Source organism: Perissodus microlepis, chromosome 12 (assembly GCF_051167445.1).
Source record: "Perissodus microlepis isolate ML-2025 ecotype Zambia chromosome 12, ASM5116744v1, whole genome shotgun sequence".
In the NCBI taxonomy this organism is placed as follows: domain Eukaryota; kingdom Metazoa; phylum Chordata; class Actinopteri; order Cichliformes; family Cichlidae; genus Perissodus; species Perissodus microlepis.
This window is the reverse complement of record NC_140472.1, coordinates 32,942,354-32,963,112: the sequence shown is the minus strand read 5'-3', so window position 1 is coordinate 32,963,112 and position 20,759 is coordinate 32,942,354. Positions and strand designations below refer to the sequence as shown.

Sequence of the window (20,759 nt, the reverse complement as noted above, 5' to 3'; positions counted from 1 at the left end):
AGTCTAAAGCTAAGCGCAGACACTCAGACTCGTTTTCGCTGCTTCTGTCGTATTTTTACTCTCGGTGACTAACAGCTCGTGGTCATGGGTGAGGAGAGGAACACTGACACCTTCACCTGTACTCTCACCACAACAGACCAGGCCTGCAAACGCTGCATCAGTCACCTGCTCCACTCTGCCACCGCTCACAGAAAACTCCCCGAAATACACAACAAAAGTGGAATATTTATTTCAGCTATTCTTAGAAAAGAAACAAATTATATTGAAATGCTAAAGATAGATGAGCCTGTTTTAAATTCCAGTATGCCTCTTGGGTTATAGACACCTCTTTTTTCTATTTTAGTGCTTTTTTATTCCTTCGCAGGTTAAATAAATATTCATGTGTTAAAAAAAGAAATGCAAGTAAGAAAGGTTTGAAGTTGTTGCAAGGTGGTTTGGCTTTGTGCTAAGGATGAAATTCATCTTATCAACCTCTTGGTAATTGTATTTGCTAAAATGTCAGGTGGGCTAACAGTACTGTCAAAGCTTATATGCCCTTTGTTGTGTGAAATACAGTGAAATAACGGCTAATCTGAGAGGGTTTGTGCTTGTATGTATGCAATGTTTCCTCAGCAGGAGAACTTGGTGATCCAGCCAGGGGAGTGCTGTCCTCAGTGTGTGTCCAACCCTTGTCTGTCAGCTGGAAAACAGTACCAGGTGGGCAGCCTGTGGGTGTTTGAACTGTGCTTGTACTGTGTATGCACCTGTTATTGTGCAGATTTGTGTGAATCCTGTGGTTTACAAAGCCTCTGTGTGTTGGAGGCAGCTGATAACGGCTCATAAATCTATAAATGTGAAACCTGAAACATTGATTAGAATATCTGTGATGATAGTGAGAATATGATGCATGCAGTGAATATGTGAATGTCTCTATTGACATGAAAAATCTGAGCCTTCCTCTCTCCTCCTCCTCCTTCTCCTCTCCTGCTGTGTTTGCAGTGCACATGCTCCCATCTCGCTCACTGCCAACGTTCTCTTTTGATCACAGAATGTCCCATTCTATCTAATGTGTGTTTGCGTTTTCTACCACACGCACACACACAGACGCACACACACACACACACACACTCTCATTCATGTTGGCGTCATCTTGACGGATAAGAGAAGGAATTGTGATGCTTTGCCTCTGGTGTCGATTACCTAACTGAGTAGCTATACAGTCCATACATGAGTGCCTCCACATCGGCATGCACACACACATATTATTGTATATGTGTGTGTGTGTGTAAAACACGTGTAGTATACATAACAACAACAACAACAAAAGAAAAAATTAACAGAGCTTTGGGAGAATTTCAAATTCTCACATTTAAAAATGGAAAAAAATCCAATCTCACGATTTCCAGTGTCCATTTTTCATTTCTACACTTTATTTATAAGGGAGAGGGCAGCACAGCGGTGGCATGGTTAGAGGCGTTGGTGCTCACAGCAATCAGGCTCCTGGATCAAACCCAGCTGGGGGCCTTTCTGTGTGGCATGTGTGGGTTTCCTCCAGTACTCCAGCTTCCAACAGTACAAAGACATGCATGCTAGGTTAATTAATAATTCTTAGCCATAGATATGAGATTGTAGAAGTGGTAGATGTGGATATGTTTAAATGTGACTTGTACTCAAAGCACTTTGAGAGATCAGTAAATATTGAAAAGAACATTAAATAGAAGAAGGCTTTTTATTTTTCTATAGCGATATGATTATAAAACACCTACAGCGAGCCTTTTACTTGTTTACCTTATGTAAAATGTGTTGGTTGGCTAATCCTGTGTTTGAATTATGTACTTAGACACTTTAACACCATCAGTGATGCAGCTGAAAGAAGCTAAAACCGTCTCACATTCATCTCATCCACTGTCTTAATGATAGAGAGCTGTGATACTGACAGCTTTCCAATAGACTCGTGTGTGTTCCAGTACAGAATAAAGCTCAAACACATTCATACAGCATTTAAAAATACTGTACATACTGTTCAGTGTTTCCTCTCAATCACACTTCTTTCAGCCTGTTTTATGTGTTTACCCCCTTGTGCTGTTCTTAATATTATAGTTTGATCCACTTTGTGAATTATGGCCTCCTCAGCTTGCATTTCCGTCCATGTTGCGGTTCACCATGCTGTCATGTGAACTTGTATCTACACTATAAACCCTGGGTTGGCCTGTCAAGGTCATAACCAATTTTATTAGATAACTTAAACTCAAAAGAGATGTCCTGAGTATGTTTAACCTGCTCTGTAGTACAAGCTAAACTTCACAAAGGCAAAAAGGATCAAAGGAAACATTATAATGGGTTATAACAGGCATCGTTTTTGCTTTTACCCTCAAAATTGTAACACGATCATGGGATCTGTGGTGACTGTTAAAAGTCTCCATCGTTGGTGCAGAAATCCTCTAAATGTGAACGTGGATGAAGTTATAGGAAATGTAAATAAGTGTGTCTGCATGTATACAGCACATGATTCCAGATATTTAAGACTTTATTAACATTATGCATCCGAAAAGCTATTTATTGTGCCGTCCTTTAATCAGCCTGGTTGTATAGATCATTATTATACACTTCGTAATACGCATGCATACGAAAGAGAGTTTCATGCAAGTTATGTTCAAAGAGCTCTACAGTGTGCCTCACAGGGTTTTGATGCCTTAAATAATGAAATAATTTGCATCCTCTGGGCTATAATCAATATTTAATTGAGCAGTTTAGGGTGGAGGAGGAAGGAAGTTGGAATTTAATCTGACATTTACAGAATTTGACCTTAAATTTAAACAGATAATACGTTTAGGATCTTAAACACATCAGACGTGGAACATCTGTGCGACATTTCCTTTGGTATCATGACAACATAGCGCACAAGCAAATGTTTTCTCTGAAAGGGAGTCAGAACTTTATAAAGAAGGTACAAATTAAATGGATGCGTCTGAAACCCGTCATCGATCACTGCATGAAGAGTTTGTGAAGGATACAGCTGACCAAGAAACATAATAATAACCAAATGACATAAGAGCTGTTTGTCCTTTTCTGTGTATGTTTTGTGTGTTTGCGTTTTTGATTAACATTGACAACAATAACAATATTGTAGAAAAAGTGCAGCTTAACATGCTGCTCACTGTTTTAAATACCTGTTACAACAGACCAAGGAAGATCAAAGAACTATGATTTTAAATGATTGCGTTACTGCACCGGGGGAAAGCTAAAGTGATGTCATTGCAGTGCTCTGGTGGGAAACTTTAGCATTCATGTGGTGCCCACCTAAGTGTTGCAGATCAAGCACACCCTCCTCTAAGGCAGCGGTCCCCAACATTTTTTGCGCCATGGACCGGTTTAAGGTCAGACATACTTTCACAGACTGGCCTTTAAGGTGTCGCGGATAAATACAACAAAATAAAATGATATGACCAACGCAAAAAAAACAGATATTTTGTAAATATAATAATAAACGCAAATTCACTGTGTACTCGTGTAACTTTATTAGCAGCGTCCTCCTGAAATGCACCAACAACACTGAGAGTAACATCTGCCTAACATCCTCAACCTCCGCCAGCAGGATAACACTCGTCCACACCTGAATGCTGAATGTAAAACACAGACGTAGCCACTGTGATGTCACCCACTTGTTTCTGCACTGGGCAACTTTTACTCCCAACATTTCTACACAAATATCTGTACTTTCTACTCCTTACACTTTTGTCATGAACCACAGTTCACGCAATCAAGTGGAGCCCAAAACTCAATACGCTTCAGTGCGAGCAAGTACAAGTTTTATTATTCAACAAAAGGTGACCCGGAACAACCACGGGAGGCGAGAGGCTAATCGCAGAACTGAAGGAAACCAGGAAAACAAAGGACACAGGGAAGCCGTAATTGGGACTGTGGGAGGCTGCAACAGAAGAGGGGAAAAGGTTGTTAGTGTGCAGGGGAATGGAGAGACACAACAAGACCGGCCTAGAGCAATCTGGCTTACGATCAAAGCCGGACCGCGGGACTCAGAGGGGGAGCATGTCCATGGGAGGTAAATCCGAGGAGGCAGAGACGAGGTCAGATGGTACACTCTGAGAGCCAAGCAGGCACGCAGCACAAAACACCGGACAGTAACCACTGAGGGGTGATAACTGACTGGCGTGGAGCAACCGTCTATGCAGGGTTAAATATTCCTCCTCGTAATCGCATGGAATGGGATGCAGGTGTGATGGTGACGGCCCAACCAGAGGGTGTGGTCACCGGGGCATCCCAAACACTCCTCAGACACAGAGCCACGCACCATGACAGCTTTCAAAGCAGGTGCACGGTGGACACTGTGTGACTGCAAACGTCAAGCCCATTTAAGCGTTTTTGGTGCAGTTCATAAGTTGTGTTTGCGGTACACGCGTCAAGCTAGTGCTACACAGAGAGTAACCTTTAAACTTTCTTGCTTTTTTTTTTTTTTTTAGTTTGCAGGTATTTTCAAATTCAAGTTTCTATCAGCTCAACAAACATCAGCAATCACATCAGCTGTTTCTGTGCAGTCTCTCACACGGTGTTTTGCTAGCTAAAAATACAGCAGCTATATTTCTCAACGAGTAAAAACAGTGAGCGAGCCTGGACTTTCTCACTTTTAATTGAATAAAGAAGTTTAATCGGTACTTCAGCTTTTACCAGAATATTTTTTTAACACAAGTGCCTGTACACCTCTGGGTTTTTGAAGCCAGAGGTTGCTATGTTTGCGGCAGAGGGTTGAGTGTTAAGCTTTTGCCTAAAGCTAGTATCTGGTGCAACCCACAGACACTGATAAATTCTATTTAGTGTGAAGTAACAGGCTAATAAACAAAAGTTCACTAACAAAAAATGCAGCACTGGCTTTTTGGATAATTGTACCACATAGCAGGCCATATTTCATTGTCACAAAAATCCATTAAAAATGTTCCAAAAGGCAGCGACTGCACAAAGGTGACCTACACAATAAAAGTCCAGTTTGCTTTCAATAATATGCTTCATACATATTTCAAATACTTCATTAACTAACTGTTTCAATACTTCACACTTCCTGTGCAAGTTGTGCATTCAGTGTTTGAGCTCACTGCTGTTATAGTCTTCAAATTAAAGAGAATCATGTGGAAATCTAGTGGCTGGCTCCGTGTTTGTATGCTTTTCACACTGCAGAGACATCCCATTGTTGTTCTCAAAGAAAAGAAGGCGCTCACTGGTTTCAAATGAGCTGTGAGTTTCCTGCAAACAGCTTGTGATTCACTGTGTGTAAGCCTGAAAGTGTGTGTGTGTGTGTGTGTGTGGGTTTGGAGATGGTCTAAATGTGTATTTGTGTGTCTCTTGGCAGCACGGTGAGCAGTGGCAGAAGAACACCTGCACCACGTGCGTGTGTGACCGGGGTCAATCTAAATGCCACACTAAAACCTGCCCACCCATAACCTGCAACAAGGTGAGTAATCTCATGCACACAAATGCACGCGCACAATCACTGACATTCGGTTTTTTGCAGAAGTCGCCACACACTGACAGTATCATGCATCGCTAACTATCTCTGAACCTTTAGAGTCTCCGAACACATCGTGGATTTCAGACGCCCTCAGATTTATTTTCTGGACGCTTTACCTAACCCACCCCAGCGTTAAGCTAACCTTTTCATAACTAAGTCTTCAGATTATTAGTTTAGCAGCCAGATTACCCAGAAAGTTAAAAAACAGATTCACTTGAACATTTTTGCCAGAGGTGATGCTTGACACAACTTAGAAATAGATCCAGGAAGTATTTTTTACCAGTGCAACATGGGAAAATTTATCAAATGGAAAAAAAGAAGATGTGACGTTGATGCTGTCAAAGAAGAAAATACAAAACCCACAAGACCAAATACACACATGCACAAAAAAACATTGAAAAAGGTCAGACTAACGCTCTAAAGCCGAAATGAGTTTAAATTCTTTAGGCACATGAAAAATATATCTTTGCTTTGAGCAATTTATAAACTAGCTGCAGCATTTAAACATTTATTCTACATTGTAATGGAAGCCAGTGTAAACCTGCAGGTGTTTTTCTTAAGTAAGGGCTGCACGGTGCTGTGGTTAGGACTGTCACCTTGCTAACAAGGGATCGTTGGATGTGATTGGTCCAGGTCTCCTGGCTTCCTCCCACAATGCAAAGACATGCCTGTTAGGTTACTTGGTGATTCTAAATAGGGCGTAGGTGTGAATGCAAGTGTCTGTTTCTGTGTGTTGGCCGTGCAATGGGACAGGCCTCGGGCCCCCTGCAAACCCATGTTGGTCAGGGAAACTACATTTCTGTAAATCACGTGTTGATAAAATTGCGCATCAATGGGTTCACAAATGTGTAATTTATTTATTTTTTTGAAGTATTGTCTTAATATGACTCGAGAACAGTTTGCATCCACTTTTCCTGACATTTCAAAGTCCTGCAGTTGATGGTTTTGCTTGATGTGCGTGAGATTGGGTCAAAATAAACTACAGTAGCTGTCAGAGCTGAGATATAGAGTAAGCGTGACATCTGCAGTGTCAGGAAAAGCACACCTCTGTGCACTTTCAAATAAAGTTAGAAGAACGGTCTGGTGGCCCACTCCACTTGGTGTCTTTCCCCTTAATAATGCAAAACACATACTCTCTCTTCCCTCGCTCCTCTTATCTCTCTCTGCTGAAACAGAGATGCACAAAACCAGCATTTTTATAAGCTCCTTGGATTTCCGTCGTCTTCTCCCGCTGCTCAGTTTGCATTCTTTCATCATCTGTAAATAACATTATCCTGCCTCCAAACAGGGGCAGACCAAAGTGAAGCGTGCCGGGCAGTGCTGTGATGAATGCGCTGCTGCTAAGGGAAGCTGCCAGTACCAGGGCGCAGTGCGTTACCATGGAGACATGTGGAACAGCACCGGCTGCGAGTTCTGTAGCTGCAGCCGGGGTCAGGTCCTCTGTCAGAGGGCCGAGTGTGGACGTGTCGAATGCCCACAGGTGAGCCCGAAAGGGAAAAAATGTTCGTTGAAGCCCAGAGGCAAAACTGGCCCGATTTTAAAAATCTGTGGATGTAAGGTTAAAATTCACAAACATTTCCTCAGGCCACAGCTTCTGTTTTAGGCTGGAAAACGGTCATCTCTTATTTTTTAAATGAATTTCCACATAAGCAGGACAGCTGTAGGGTCGCTGAGACATCCCACTGCATCTCGGAAAAAAGTTTTATTTATTTATGTATTTTTATTTAATTCAAAAGGGTAAACTTTCATATATAAATATAGACATTACTCAGGATACTTTTATATATGATATATTTTATGGCTCATAGCTTATAAAATCAGAAACTGAGTATCTCAAATTGTTTTGAGGTTGATTTGATTTTTATTCAGATAGTATAAATGGCATGCATCTCTTTATCTAGTTCAGTACACACAACCGTAATCACGGGGAAGACTGCCGACATCATAGTTGTCTAGGTGATGATCGTCCTCCTACCATCCATCCTGCGATCACATCCCTAATCTCTGTGTTGAGCTGAGACGACGGGCTGAGCAAAAAGAGAACTGGGCTGCTGCTTGGAGAGCCAAAGTCCTCTTTTTTTAGATGAAACTAAATTTTGCATTTCTTATGTAAATCAGGTTCCTAGAGTCTGTTGATGACCTCTAAACCATAATAAGCCTTAACCTCCTAATACCCAAACTCTTTCATGGCATGCATTTTTAATTTCTCTTTGATATTTGGGCTGATTGGGACCTGATGAATGCAAAAACAAAGAATTACCAGATTTTTTTATTTTATTTTTTATTTTTTTATTTTTTGAGATCCACATGTCCGGACATTCACTTTAAATTTCGATATAACAGTGGCAGTATAATGTCCTCATAAGTGGATATCAGGCCCATGTAGTATTTGATCTAGACGACCCAAAATGTGGTGTCCACATATGTGGACGTAAGGTCCTAGGTGGTTAAAATAAATCACTTAACATGTATGTATGTATGTATGTATGTATGTATGTAGAATCTAAGGAAAAAAGCAATTCACAGTATTTCAGTTTTTTGACATGATTGGCTACACTGTAAGAAATTTCACTGTTCTCCAAAAGTTGATCTGTTCATCTGGACGCAGCGTTTTGTGGGAGAAACGTTTCATCACTCATCCAGGTGACTTCTTCAGTCTCAGCTGACTGCAGCTTTCCCCAATCTTATAAACAGTCCATTTGCACAATGACTGAAACCAGCCCACTGAAGGAACAATGGGCTGGGAGGTCAGTTCCTTAATCTTAATTATGCAAATTCTCATGACCATTGATCAACAACCACTGACCAAAACCCACTGGCTTCGATCCTCAACCCGCTGGTAGGCAGCTCTGAACACCACATCCAGAACATCCTGGATTTTGTTGAGAAGATGAGAGATGTCATTATGGAGGCAGATGAAACCATGGTCTCGTACGACATTACATCTCTCTTCACTTGCATCCCAGTCACGGAAGCATGGGAGGTAGTCCGTAAGAGATTACAGGATGACCCCAACCTCAGCAACAGGACCGCTCTCAGCATCGACCAAGTGTGTTTGCTTTTGGAACTGTGTCTTCATTCCACCTGTTTCACATACAAGGGTCAGTTCTACAGGCAGAAACATGGGCGTGCCATGGGCTCCCCAGTTTTACCCATCGTGGCCAATTTGTACATGAAAGAAGTGGAAAAGAGGGCTTTGCTATCCTACCCTGGAACACCACCAAGCCATTGGTTCAGATATGTGGATGACACCTGAGTGAAAATCAAATCTCAGGACGTACCACAATTCACGGATCACAGTAACTCAGTGGACCAACACACCAAATTCACCAGGGAGGATATGAAAAGTGGCAGGTTAGCCTTCTTAGACTGTGAGATTTCCATCAGTAATGGGGGACATCTAAAAGCTGACGTGTACCGTAAACCTACACATACGGATCAGTATCTAAGGTTTGACTCTCATCATCCACTGGAGCACAAACTGGGTGTCATCAGGACGCTACAACAGAGCGAACACCATCCCCACTGACACAGCAGCCAGGGAGGCAGAAGAACAGCACATCAAGAAGGCCCTGAGTAAATGTGGTTATCCCAGCTGGACTTTTGTCAAAGCTGGGAAGGCACCTAAAGAAAGCTCCAGCCGATCCAGGAGAGAAGGACAACCGCTGCCCAAGCGAAAACCTGTAGTGATCCCATATGTGTCAGGAGTATCGGAGCAGTTGAGACGCATTTTTTTAAACACCGTGTCTCTGTGGCTTTTAAACCCCAAAACACGCTGCGCCAAAAATTGGTCCACCCCAAGGATCGGGTCCCCCGACACAAACAGAGTAACATAGTGTACGCTGTTAAGAGCCAGGAGGATTGCCAGGATTTGTACATCAGGGAAACCAAACAACCTCTGGCGAAGCGGATGGCACAACACAGAAGAGCTACCTCGTCAGGCCAGGACTCTGCAGTGTATTTACACCTACAGGCCAGTGGACACTCTTTCAATGATGAGGATGTACACATCCTGGACAGGGAGGAACGCTGGTTTGATGGCGGAGTCAAGGAGGCCATTTACATGAAAAGGGAAAGACCATCTCTGAATCGAGGAGGGGGCCTAAGGGTACATCTGTCACCATCTTACAATGCTGTGATTGCAGCCATTCCCCAACTCTCTGTGAACGGTACTCATGGTCATGGATCAGTGGTCATGAGAATTTGCATAATTAAGATTAAGTAACTGACCTCCCAGCCCATTGTTCCTTCAGTGGGCTGGTTTCAGTCATTATGCAAATGTACTGTTTATAAGGTTGGAAACCTGCAGTCAGCTGAGACTGAAGAAGTCACCTGGATGAGTGACGAAACGTTTCTCCCACAAAACGCTACGAACAGATGAACAGAATCAACTTTTCGAGATTTACTTACCTGGATGATTGAAAATGCATCAAGAAACTTTCACTGTTAAGTTACAGTAAAGCTCTGTAATCTTTGCTGTTATACTGACGTGATGCAGACAACTATTTGGTTAATGTCATGCTGTCACCAGTAGTTTATTAATATAAAGTTTAACCGCATGTCTTCGCTCATGTTCCCTGAATTCCGTTTTATTTATTTCTTGAGCTTTGTTACAATTTTCCTCCTCCTTGCACCACACGCTTACGGGAATATGACTCAGCCTCGGTGGCCGTTCATAAGATCACATTTCATAATATTAATAATCATATAATCTTAATAGCAACATGCCCTCACTGACACACCTTCCTGGATTTGTTTAACATTGTGCCACTTTTACTGGAAGCACATGGTTAGACTGATGTCGGGTGAAACCAGTAAACCATTAAGCTGTTTTTATAAACATTGGTACAATGAACAGTTTAGCTAATTGAACCAATCCTAAAAACATCTCCAAACATAAAGGGTTCAAATTTATGAACCCGCTAATTTGCAAAACAGACAAACATCCTGTGATGAGAAGTTAGCGCTGTTTGCAGTTTGTAAATGGAACATTTCTAAAATCTTGAATTGTTATTGAAAACAAAGCATCATTAGCCTAATGTGTTGTATTTTAAATATGCTTTTGTGATTCAGATTTGGTCACCAGCGTGTTGGTTCAAAAATGAGCTCTTTCCTCACAGCTGTTGTGTCCAACAGATCTGCATGTATAAAGCTTTTGGAGACAATTGTGTCTTTTTCCCTTCAACAACCTGAATGATACACAAGCTTAAAATCCATATTCAGTTTAAATTGAGGCTTAAAATGAACATATGTCACTCTGGCTGTGTTGCTTTTCTTAACATAATTACCTCTAATGTTCCTGCTAATGGGTAATACCTGTGTTCGATGTTTGTATAATTTTATTCTTGTGTTTTTATGATCTCAGTTTTGAGCTTGCAGCATCATTACTGGTCTCATGATTCCTTTATGATCATATAAAACTATGTGAACTTGCTTTTCCTGCAGACCCCACCTGCTTAACCTTTCCTCAAGGCTTACCCTTGCTGTCAAACCCTTGGCCTATTGATGCAACGTGTCAGCACCCTGAAATCCCATTTCCTTTCTTTTAAATAGGCTACTTAAAAGTTAATGGAAGATGTCGCTGTTACTTTGTTCAGTTTCCTGTATTTGCCACAGTGAAATTTACCAGTTTAAACGTACACTTGGTGGAATGGGAGGAAGGGCGATCATTTGAGGTTATGAGGTTGGCTGATTGCATCACAGGTAATTCACTCAGTTGAGATGAAGTAAACTGAAAGACAAGATGAAACTAATGGTCTGTGAAAGAAACTTGGCCCTAGAGCTTGTCACTAGATGAAAAATATGACTTGCGCTCAGCTACACTAAACCTACCCCAGGCTGAACCCCTCTGCTAAATGCATAGCATCTCTTAAGACAGTAATACAGTGTCAGTGTTAAATATGGAGTATCTACTGGTTCTCAAAAGGTATTAAAACCTCTAAAATGCACTTTTACCAATACAAGTTTTGGGTGTTTGTGGCTTTGTTCCGATATCTACCTCTTCACAGCATATGTTGAAATATTCTTGAGCAGTATACTAAGCACCAGATTCCCTCCCGATGCACCTGTGGGTGTGCAACAGCATGCGTTGTACATAAAGCACTAAATGCATGAATTAAAAAGTGCTGTGTCAATGTGGCTTGTAGTGAAGTAAACTGGGAAAGTGCTACATAAATGCCAGACCATTTAAAACGTATCAAATGTCTTAAAATCTGTTTAAATGTTTTAGTTACATCTCCATCAAAAGCAGAAGTTGAGAACTCAGCTTAAATTCAGGGGATTTCATCTTATTTCAACTTGTATGTTTGATTTAAAACCCACTGCAGTGGTTTACAGAGGCACAATTATAACAACTGTGTCACTGTCTAAACCAGGGGTAGGCAACTCCAGGCCTCGAGTGCCGGTGTCCTACAGGTTTTAGATATCACCATGTGTCAACACACCTGAATCAAATGATTACTTCAAGACATGTTGGGGAGGTCATTTAGCCATTTGAATCAGCTGTGTTGGCTCAAGGACACATCTAAAACCTGCAGGACACCGACACTCGAGGCCTAGTGTTGCCTATCCTTGGTCTAAACACTTATGTAGCCGACTGTAGGTCGAGGTTGAGTATTTGGCAGCTTAACAGCTACAGCTAATGTTGTAGAAAACACACATTAGAATTGACAATCATGTTAAAAATACACATCAATCATATAAATATATCCCTGTTACATTGTATATACAGACCACACAAAGGAGAAAATTTTTGCCCACCCTGGTAGTTTCTACTACATGATGGACTCAGACAAGTTTACAGTGCAGTGATGGAAACCCTGAACATGATGATGAAAAAGACGGTCCTACTAGTTAGCATCCTCGTTAGTCTATGGAAATACAAAGATGCTAAATTTAATCCAAAATCATTTGGGAATGATCTAATTCTAAGTTATAGTGATTTTCCTCTTTTATTCAAAATGTATCTGTTAATGCAAACCATGTAAACCGCAGCATGATGTCCTTTTGGATGAACAGTTTGGACCGTGTCCTTAAACTCAGTCTAAAAATGACATTTTTACGTTATTGAACTGATGCCAGTGTTTTGAAATATAAATATTAATAAATACATATTTTTCTTTTTGATATGTTTCCATCAGATGGGTTTGGTCTGGGACAGGGGTGTCCAACTCCAGTCCTCGAGAGCTACTGTCCTGCAGCTTTTAGATGCATCCCTACTCCAACACAGCTGAATCAAATGGTTGGATTACCTCTTCACCATGCCCTTAAGGTTGGGAAAGGCCTGATAACAAGCCATTCATTTGATTCAGGTGTGTCGGAACAAGGATGTGTCTAAAACCTGCAGGACAGTAGCTCTCGAGGACTGGAGTTGGACGCCTCTGGTCTAAAATGTCATGTAAAGTGTTATTAAAAGGATCTTTAAAAGTCAGAGTGCAACAGCTGAAGCAATAATAGCCTTCATGTTAAGTCATCAAAGGTCAGACTTGGCCCAGTCAGGAATGTAGGTGAGTGTGTTTGAACAAAACAGCCTAGAGGATTTGTTAAAGTTATTAGCCGGTGTTCCCATAGTTGCTTCAGTCCCCCTGCTTTAGGCTCCACGCCACGTTGACTCAACACCTCATCCAGTTTTACATCAAGCAGATTTAATAATATTGCTTTAATATCCCTGACCACGACCAAATAAGCCCTCATTAATCATGCTGTATGGCGATAATTACAGCTGCTAAGTGTCGTTAGCTCTAAGTAGCATAACTGGCATTTTTCCAACTTTGAACTCGACAAGGTCACCGTGCAGAGAAGACAGCGCCAATTTCCACTGTGTGTTTGTGTGTGCGCGTGAGTGTGTGTGCGCAAAACAATTAAGACAAGGTTATGGGTTTAATGATGTGTAGGTCAGGAGGCGGAGAAAGGCACTGGGGTACAGTTATACAGGCAGTTTATGATTCCTGCACTAATAATGTACCTACTGTAATGGTACTGAAAGGACTTCTAGTCTTAGAAAACTGCAGTATTGGGATACTACTACTGTGACATGCATCTTTTATTTCCAAGTTTCATCTTTTCTTAAAGTTTAAATGCGTATGGGTGTAGGAGGAGCCATTAAAATCAATAACACATGGGAGAAATTGGTAAGTTACAGAAGCAGTTTCCGCCTCTAGATGCCAGATTTTGGTGATATCTGCAATAGAGATGACTTCCATGTCTTGAATATAATGGAACTAAATGGTGTGTAGTGCTCAAAGTGCCAAAAATAACCACAGGAGCAGCGCCTCCCTCATGACCCAGGTAATCATAGTAATGCATGAGTCTTGTTGGGAGGAGGTTAATGGAGAAATTGCTTTTTCCCTAGAAAACTGCACCCAACAAACTCATCACTGAGCAGAAGGAAGCATGCAGCTGTCTGGAGCTGAGATATCTTCATAAACACAAGTGCAGTTTCAACAATATCTCAGTTTTTCCACATTCAGTCCATCTACGTCAATAAATGAATAAAAGACAGTAATTTGTGCGCAGTCAGTAAAAATAACGTAACCGTCTTACTTTAATGTGATGCATGATATCATGGGCAGTTTTCTTTGTCTGCAGGCTGCAAAACTGTCAAATATTTAATGATTTCCACTACTCTCATGACTTGATCCATTCAACAATATGCTCGCCTTCTCTGCAGAGCCATCCAGGAGAAGCTGAGTAACTGTCGCTCTTCGTTTAGCTTATTTTAGAGCAACATCCACCATCAAGTAGCTACAGTACCCGACAGCTAACCTAACATCTCAAGAGGATGGAGCAATACTTTCATTTGGTCATGCTGTCACAAACACGAGTGGATTTCCAATTTCTTGTGCTCAGTGAGCAGAGGAAACTTGGTGGGTGGAGTTTGGTGCAGAGAAAATAGTTCCTAGTGTTTGTAATTTTTTTGAGGAAAAAGTTAAATTATTAATAAGTAGCAACCAGCAATCAAATTATAGCTGAATAACCATCAGGTTATGCTGTTTAGATGACTCAGGAGTTTTGATTGACTCATCTTAGCTTGTTTTTCTATGTGAAGATTAACAGCAAATACTTTGGTTTGCTCTCTCTTCCTTTATCTTTTCTGTTCCCTCCCTTTGTCTGCCTCTTCTTCCAGTCTTTTTTAATTAATTTACTTTCTTTTGTCTACTGCTCTCTTCCTCCTTCTTTCCAGCCATACTCCCTTCTCCCTCCTACCCCTTCCTTCGTTGTTCTTGTCCTGTTTCCTTCTTTTTCTGTTTCTTTTCCACGTTACTCCTTTATTCTCCTTCATCATTTCCAAAATAGCTTTCTCTTGTGCTGTACTCTTTTCTTTTAGCTGCCGTCTGTAACTTCATGAGGAGAATTTTATAAAAATGTACATTTCCTTTGTTTTTTCAGGGATCTGAGCTCGTTAACCTGCCGGGGAAATGCTGCCCCGAGTGTTCGTCTGCGAAACCTTCCTGTGTGCACAAGGGAAAATCCTACAAGGTACTTCTATCACAAGTGTAGATTTTACTTTGAGCTTGTTTGCTTATAAACAAGATGGAAAATTGCAAAATCAGGCAAAGAATTCCTACTGTGTGGGAGAGACGAAGACTCCACAGGGCTTCTTTCCCTTCACATAAGAAAAAAGAAGCTAAGTGGCATGAAGTCTCTCTGCAGAGGAGGCTGTTACGAAAACAAACACATCGCTATTAAGCTGTACACAAACACAAACTCGAAACACTGGAAATTACAGTTGCATTCAGACGGAATAAATGTGTTTTTCTGGACAGAGCTGTGAAATTAATCAGGGCTTTTTAGGTCACAATCTTTTGTTTGTGTTCTTTTAGAGGCTCATCAGCTTCATTATTCATAGGTTAGACCTGGAAAACCACAATGCAAAGCTTTAATTTTTTCACATTGATGGGGACGATGCTAATGTAGCGCTGCAGGATGGTGAACGAAGCTGTGGCTCAGAGCGAGTGTCGGGAGAACTATTATCCTTTTGAATAGATTGTTCTTTGTTCCCATGAGGAATTAATCTTACCACGAGTAAACAAAAACCGATAGATACTGCATACTTATTACGCGCCTGCACACATTTATACACCGTTGTATCAGCTTTGGTGTTTTCCTGTGATGGGAGAGAGTCACCGAAAGGTTAAAGCTGCAGGTTTGTGACGGGATGATTACTGGTTTGAATTCACCAGTGACTTGGAAAATAACAGCTCGGAAAGTTAATGAGTTAGAATAATGAACTGTGTTTACCCAACACTTATCTTCTGGTTGATTTAAAGGCGCATTAACAGACTGTTTACAGGGAAACTGAAAGAAATGAAACCGTTTTCAGGTGTTTATTTGAAGCTGTGATTGGTCTAAATGGGAACATTTTATTACAACCTTAAGTATAATAAATAAAAAGAGGTTTGCAGCCTGCCCTGCATAAAAGAATATCTCAGATATGAATATAAAGTGTCCTGTTGAGCCAAGGCTTTCTCTCTCAGCCCAGCTCAGATTTATACTGTGCGTGTGTGGGGCTTATGCTAATTGACCAAATCAGTTTTAACTTACGAAGTTTTAAAGATGAATTAAATACAAGTGAGAGAAGAGTGTGCAGAAATCAGCTAGCACCATAACATTTTTAGATTTCTCGTCATGCACAGATCGATCAAGCTGAATAAAAAAAAGTTTTTGCTTTTATTCTTGATGCTAAGCCAAGCTGTTCACATCCTTTGTCACACAGGTAGTTACTTTCTCACCTCTGCAAAGAAAGCTGATTGGGATTAAATAGCATAGATTCACTTCTGTTGAATTGAATTCAATTTTATTTATATATCACAGAATAAAGCAACATTTGCCTCAAGGTGCTTTATATTGTAAGATAAAGACCTTACAGTAAGATGAAGAGAACAGAGAAAACCTCAACAATAATATGACCCCATATGTGAGCATACGAGTGCTTTGGCGACAGTGGGAAGGAAAAACTCCCTTCACCTCCAGCAGAGCCAGGCTCAGGGAGGGTCGGCCGTCTGTCGGGACCAGTAGGGGTGAGACGAGGAAGACAGGACAAAGACATGCTGTGGAACAGAGTCAGAGATTAATAATTACAAATGTCACTTAAACAACAAACTTATTAAGCTCGTATTGATTTTGTACTTATAACTGTGCTCATAAGTACGCTCACGCAAACAAAAAGTTTTCTAAGGACTCCATGAAATGGAAAAACTGATGAAACTTATGGTTTCCATCCATAAGAGGGTAAGTAGCCGCTACATGCTGCTAATCAATTATGCTTCACATCGGCACATGTGAACACCTCTGCAAAAGCTGATGTTTTGGCAGCATGCTCGTCTGGAGCATTCAGGTGTGTTAACACAACAGCAGAATCTTCCCAAGAGTGGATGTCTCAGACTTTCACTCCAAGGTCTGGCTGTGCAATGCTGAGAGAAGCTGCAAAAGCAGCTACATCTCAGACTCTACAGGTTTCAGTTAGCATGTTAAATATTAAAGTGCAATTAGAAAAACAAGTGTAGCTTTTTTGGATGAGCTGCCCAGAGAAAGCCTCTGCTCTCCAAAAAGAACATGGCAGCGTGACTTCAGTTCGCTAAATTGCATCCAAAGAGACAACAAGACTTCTGGAAAAATAGTCGTAACACACAGCGCCATGTTTGGTAAACTCCAAACGCAGCAAATCAGGACAAACACCTCATACCAGCTGTCAGCACAGTGGTGGAGAGGTGAGGATTTGGGCTTGTTTTGCAGCTGACGGATGTGTGCACTTTGCAATCATTGATTCAAATATGAACTCCTCTGTATACCAAAGTTTTCTAGAGTCCAGTGTGAGTGTCATGGTCCAGGGCCATGTTGGCCCAGTATTCTTAGTTTTCGTGTGTTTCGTTTTTTGTTCTTTATTTATGCCTTGGTTCCTAGGTTGTTTAGTTTAGATGTTCCTTATTTGGTTACCCCCTGTGTGCCCCTCTGTGTATCTGTGAACCCTTGTTTCCCCTCCTTGTGTTTTATTCCATGTTTTCCCCAGCCCGTTATGTCCGTGCTCTCCCCGTGCTCTCTCTCCTCCTGTCTGAACCTCTGTGTACTTCCTGTTTTACTTTGACAGTCTCTCATCAGTATGTGTCATGTTGTGTTCACTCCTGCCCTGTCTCGTTACAGTTATCTGTGTCAGCTGTGTTCCCCGTGTGCTCCCACTGCCCTCGTTAACCCTCTGTGTATTTAGGTCCGCGTCTCCCTCAGTTCTGTGTTGCGTTCTCCCTCATGACTGTGTGTGATTCTCCCTGTGTTTTCTGGTGAGCTTTATATTTAGTTTTTCCCAGTTTAGTTTTCTATAACTTGTGAGCTGTTTTTCCAGCAATAAAGCTGTGCTTTTTGAGTTTATCCCTCGTGAGTTTGCGTTTGGGTCCAATCCCTGCCTGCCACACAGCCGAAACCATGACAGTGAGGCCATTTGGCTTTGCCAAAAATAGGTCATGCAACAGAACAATGATTCAAAGCACAGCAACAAACCTACAACAGCAACCTACAGCTAAGAAAAAGAATCAGCCAAGTTAAAGTCTGGACCTCAACCTTGATTGAAATGCTGTTATGGGACCTTAAAAGAGTATTTTTAAGGTCTATTATCTGCAAATGAGGAAGATGAGCCGTGCTTCAAACTCGCTCTTACACCTGTAGAATTTCTTAAATAATGGTAGTGCTGGTGTAGGAGCTAGGTGACGGCACACGTTAGTTTTTAAAGCGATCTGCTTGGTTCCCCGTGTGGACAGTAGAAAGTTTGAGAAGTCTTCACAGGTTCTTGAAAAATGTTTCAGTTTTCCATGTGAGGCTCTTTTCCCTTTGTGACTGACATTCCTGCTGTCGCCTGTTCGAATATCTCCCCTTAGTGGGCCTCAGTCAGTTCACTCTTTCTGTTTCAAAAAACATATATGAGAGTCGTGACTGTCAGCCTTCTTTTAAAATGGACACATGCAGCTGATTAGCATTCAGACCACGGCCTTCTCTGTGTGGCATCCTTTTTAATCGTTAATCAGCTTCTTCAAAGTCAAAATCCTTTTCTTTTCAGTATTTTCCACATTCTGTCCGTCCTCTATAAAAGCCTTTACCGCCGTTTAAGCATAATGAGAACATTAACCTCCCATTTACAGCTGCAAATACTATGTCCTCTCTTTTTTAGAACCTTGCTCGATGGAGTGATGGCAGTTGTCGTGAGTGCGAATGCCACGATGCCCAGGTGACTTGTTATCTGAGATCCTGCCGTACCTGCCCTCTGGGCACCCTGGCTGTCATTCAGGACGGCCAATGTTGCCCCGAGTGTCACCAAGGTATGTTACCACGCAGGAAAAGTGACACACACGCATGTCGGGTATTCATATCTTGTGGGGACATCTTTTTGACATACTGCTTTCCCTAGCCACTTACCCTAACCATCAAAAACAAATGCCTAAACCTAACCATAACCCAATTGTAAAACTACCCGTTTCATACATTCACCAGAATCATTTTGACAACGGAGACGACCATAACCATTAAAATGTCCGAGAGTACTCACTAAAAACGTATAAAAGTTTAAAGTAAAGTTTAAAACGTTAAAAGTATAAAAGTCCTACCTGGCGTATTGAAATGTTTGAAGGTACACTGCATTTCTTTGCCTGCCTAAAGTCGGAGAAACTGTTTTTTGTGGATTTTCTTTGATTGACTTTTTTCCCCTTGTATGTTTGATTTTTGTTTGTGTAAAATCAGGAGTCATGAATGAAAACCTGAGTTTCTGATTCTGTGAAACATCTCTGCCCCCTCCAGAACATTTCCTGAGCAGAGCTCTTTATCTTTTTCTCCCCTCGTTATCAAAAGCCACGTCTGTACTGCTCAGGTGTAAATGTGTTTGTCAGTTCATTCATCCTGAAAGTATGTAATCAAAATCGTGTTCCCTGTAAACGAGACACTATTTGGCTAAAAAGTGAAATCATGCAGCATAATTTTTGTTTTTCCTTTGTGATGAATGTGCTGTAAGGCGAAAGTCTTTCCTCACTCTGTCACTGCCAAATTCTCATTCATGTCGGCATATTAATGTTGATGTTAATGTGTGTATTAATCTAATGTTGTTCAACAACATTGGTGGTGATGTGAGTTGAATTTCTGGGTCCTTTTTGTTCTTTGCTGTGGGTGCTTTAATTTTTTATCGTATTGCCTCCTGGTTGCACTTTTTCTCCTTGGCAGAAAATAAACCTATTTAACAACTAATGATGAGAAAAAACTTTTACTGGCAAGAAAATGAGAGGATGAGTCAATAGCAGTGAGTTTGGCCCTAACAGGTGCAAAAAAGAAAAAAAAACTTCTCCAAGTGGAAATACCACAAATTAAGAAAGAAATAATTCTTCCAGTGACATTGAATTATGGCTTCTAGCTGATTTCCTCCTGTAAACCACATCAAAGCTCTTATGTTTCACCGCCCTCCTTGAAAGAGGCGGCTCCATCTGTCTTAATGACTGAAAATGGGTATATTCACAGCCAGCAATTATAACCATTTTCTCATATAAATAAATAACCTAACAGGCAATTAAACACAGGGACCACATTGTTTAAGTTCAGGCAGACTTGTAATTCAGGTTGGCTGCGTGAGTAACTAATTACAGCTGGGAAACAGAGGCTTTTTTCATTGCGCCATTCAAATGTTCAGTTTGATACAACAATAGTTGAAGCTGTTTAATTCACATTTATTGTCTCCGTGTTTTACGTCCCTCGGCAGTCTTCATGCTCTCTCAGTTTTTACTGTATTTCTACCCAGCAGAATATTAAAATGTCTCAAATCTAAAGTATGCATATTCTCAGACAAACGGTCTAATTAGTCCACAACACGGAAAACAACATGGGAAATGTATAAAATGTAATATCCTGGAGTAGCCGATTGTTTTATTAATCTGAGTGCCCAGTGCGCCCAGTAGGGGAAAAAAAGATCTGCACTAAATGATTTAATTTATGCAGTAAAATTCACAAAAAACCACACTCATTAATCATATTCACAAGCGTGTATGCTGGTGTCCACCAATTCAAACAATAGACTGAGAATATTCTAAAAATAAATACATTATTCTATTCAGTTCTGTTGTTTTTGTTCACGCTGCTTTTTCCTAATCAGCATTTCAGCAAATCCAGTCACTCCTTCACTCTCCACATGAACCGTTTACCTGCATCCAACCAAAACTTGCCCACATTTAGCAGAATTAGGACTATGAACAAACATCTTGTCCCTTCATTTGATTTGACTTGATTTCATGATTTCATGACA

At 41.0% G+C, this 20,759-nt stretch overlaps 1 protein-coding gene across 4 annotated transcripts in view; it reads left to right on the top strand.

The window, feature by feature from the left end:
- Positions 1 to 20,759, top strand: part of fras1 (Fraser extracellular matrix complex subunit 1) — a 316,636-nt gene that overhangs the window by 111,806 nt on the left and 184,071 nt on the right. For 3 of the 4 annotated variants that reach the window (XM_084946697.1, XM_084946696.1, XM_084946694.1), the window contains exons 7-11: positions 613 to 696; positions 5,339 to 5,440; positions 6,786 to 6,977; positions 14,885 to 14,974; positions 18,651 to 18,798. In XM_084946697.1, the coding sequence (XP_084802823.1) occupies positions 613 to 696; positions 5,339 to 5,440; positions 6,786 to 6,977; positions 14,885 to 14,974; positions 18,651 to 18,798 (616 nt within the window). The remainder of the gene's footprint in view (positions 1 to 612; positions 697 to 5,338; positions 5,441 to 6,785; positions 6,978 to 14,884; positions 14,975 to 18,650; positions 18,799 to 20,759) is intronic. The other variant, XM_084946695.1, reaches the window with a different exon arrangement.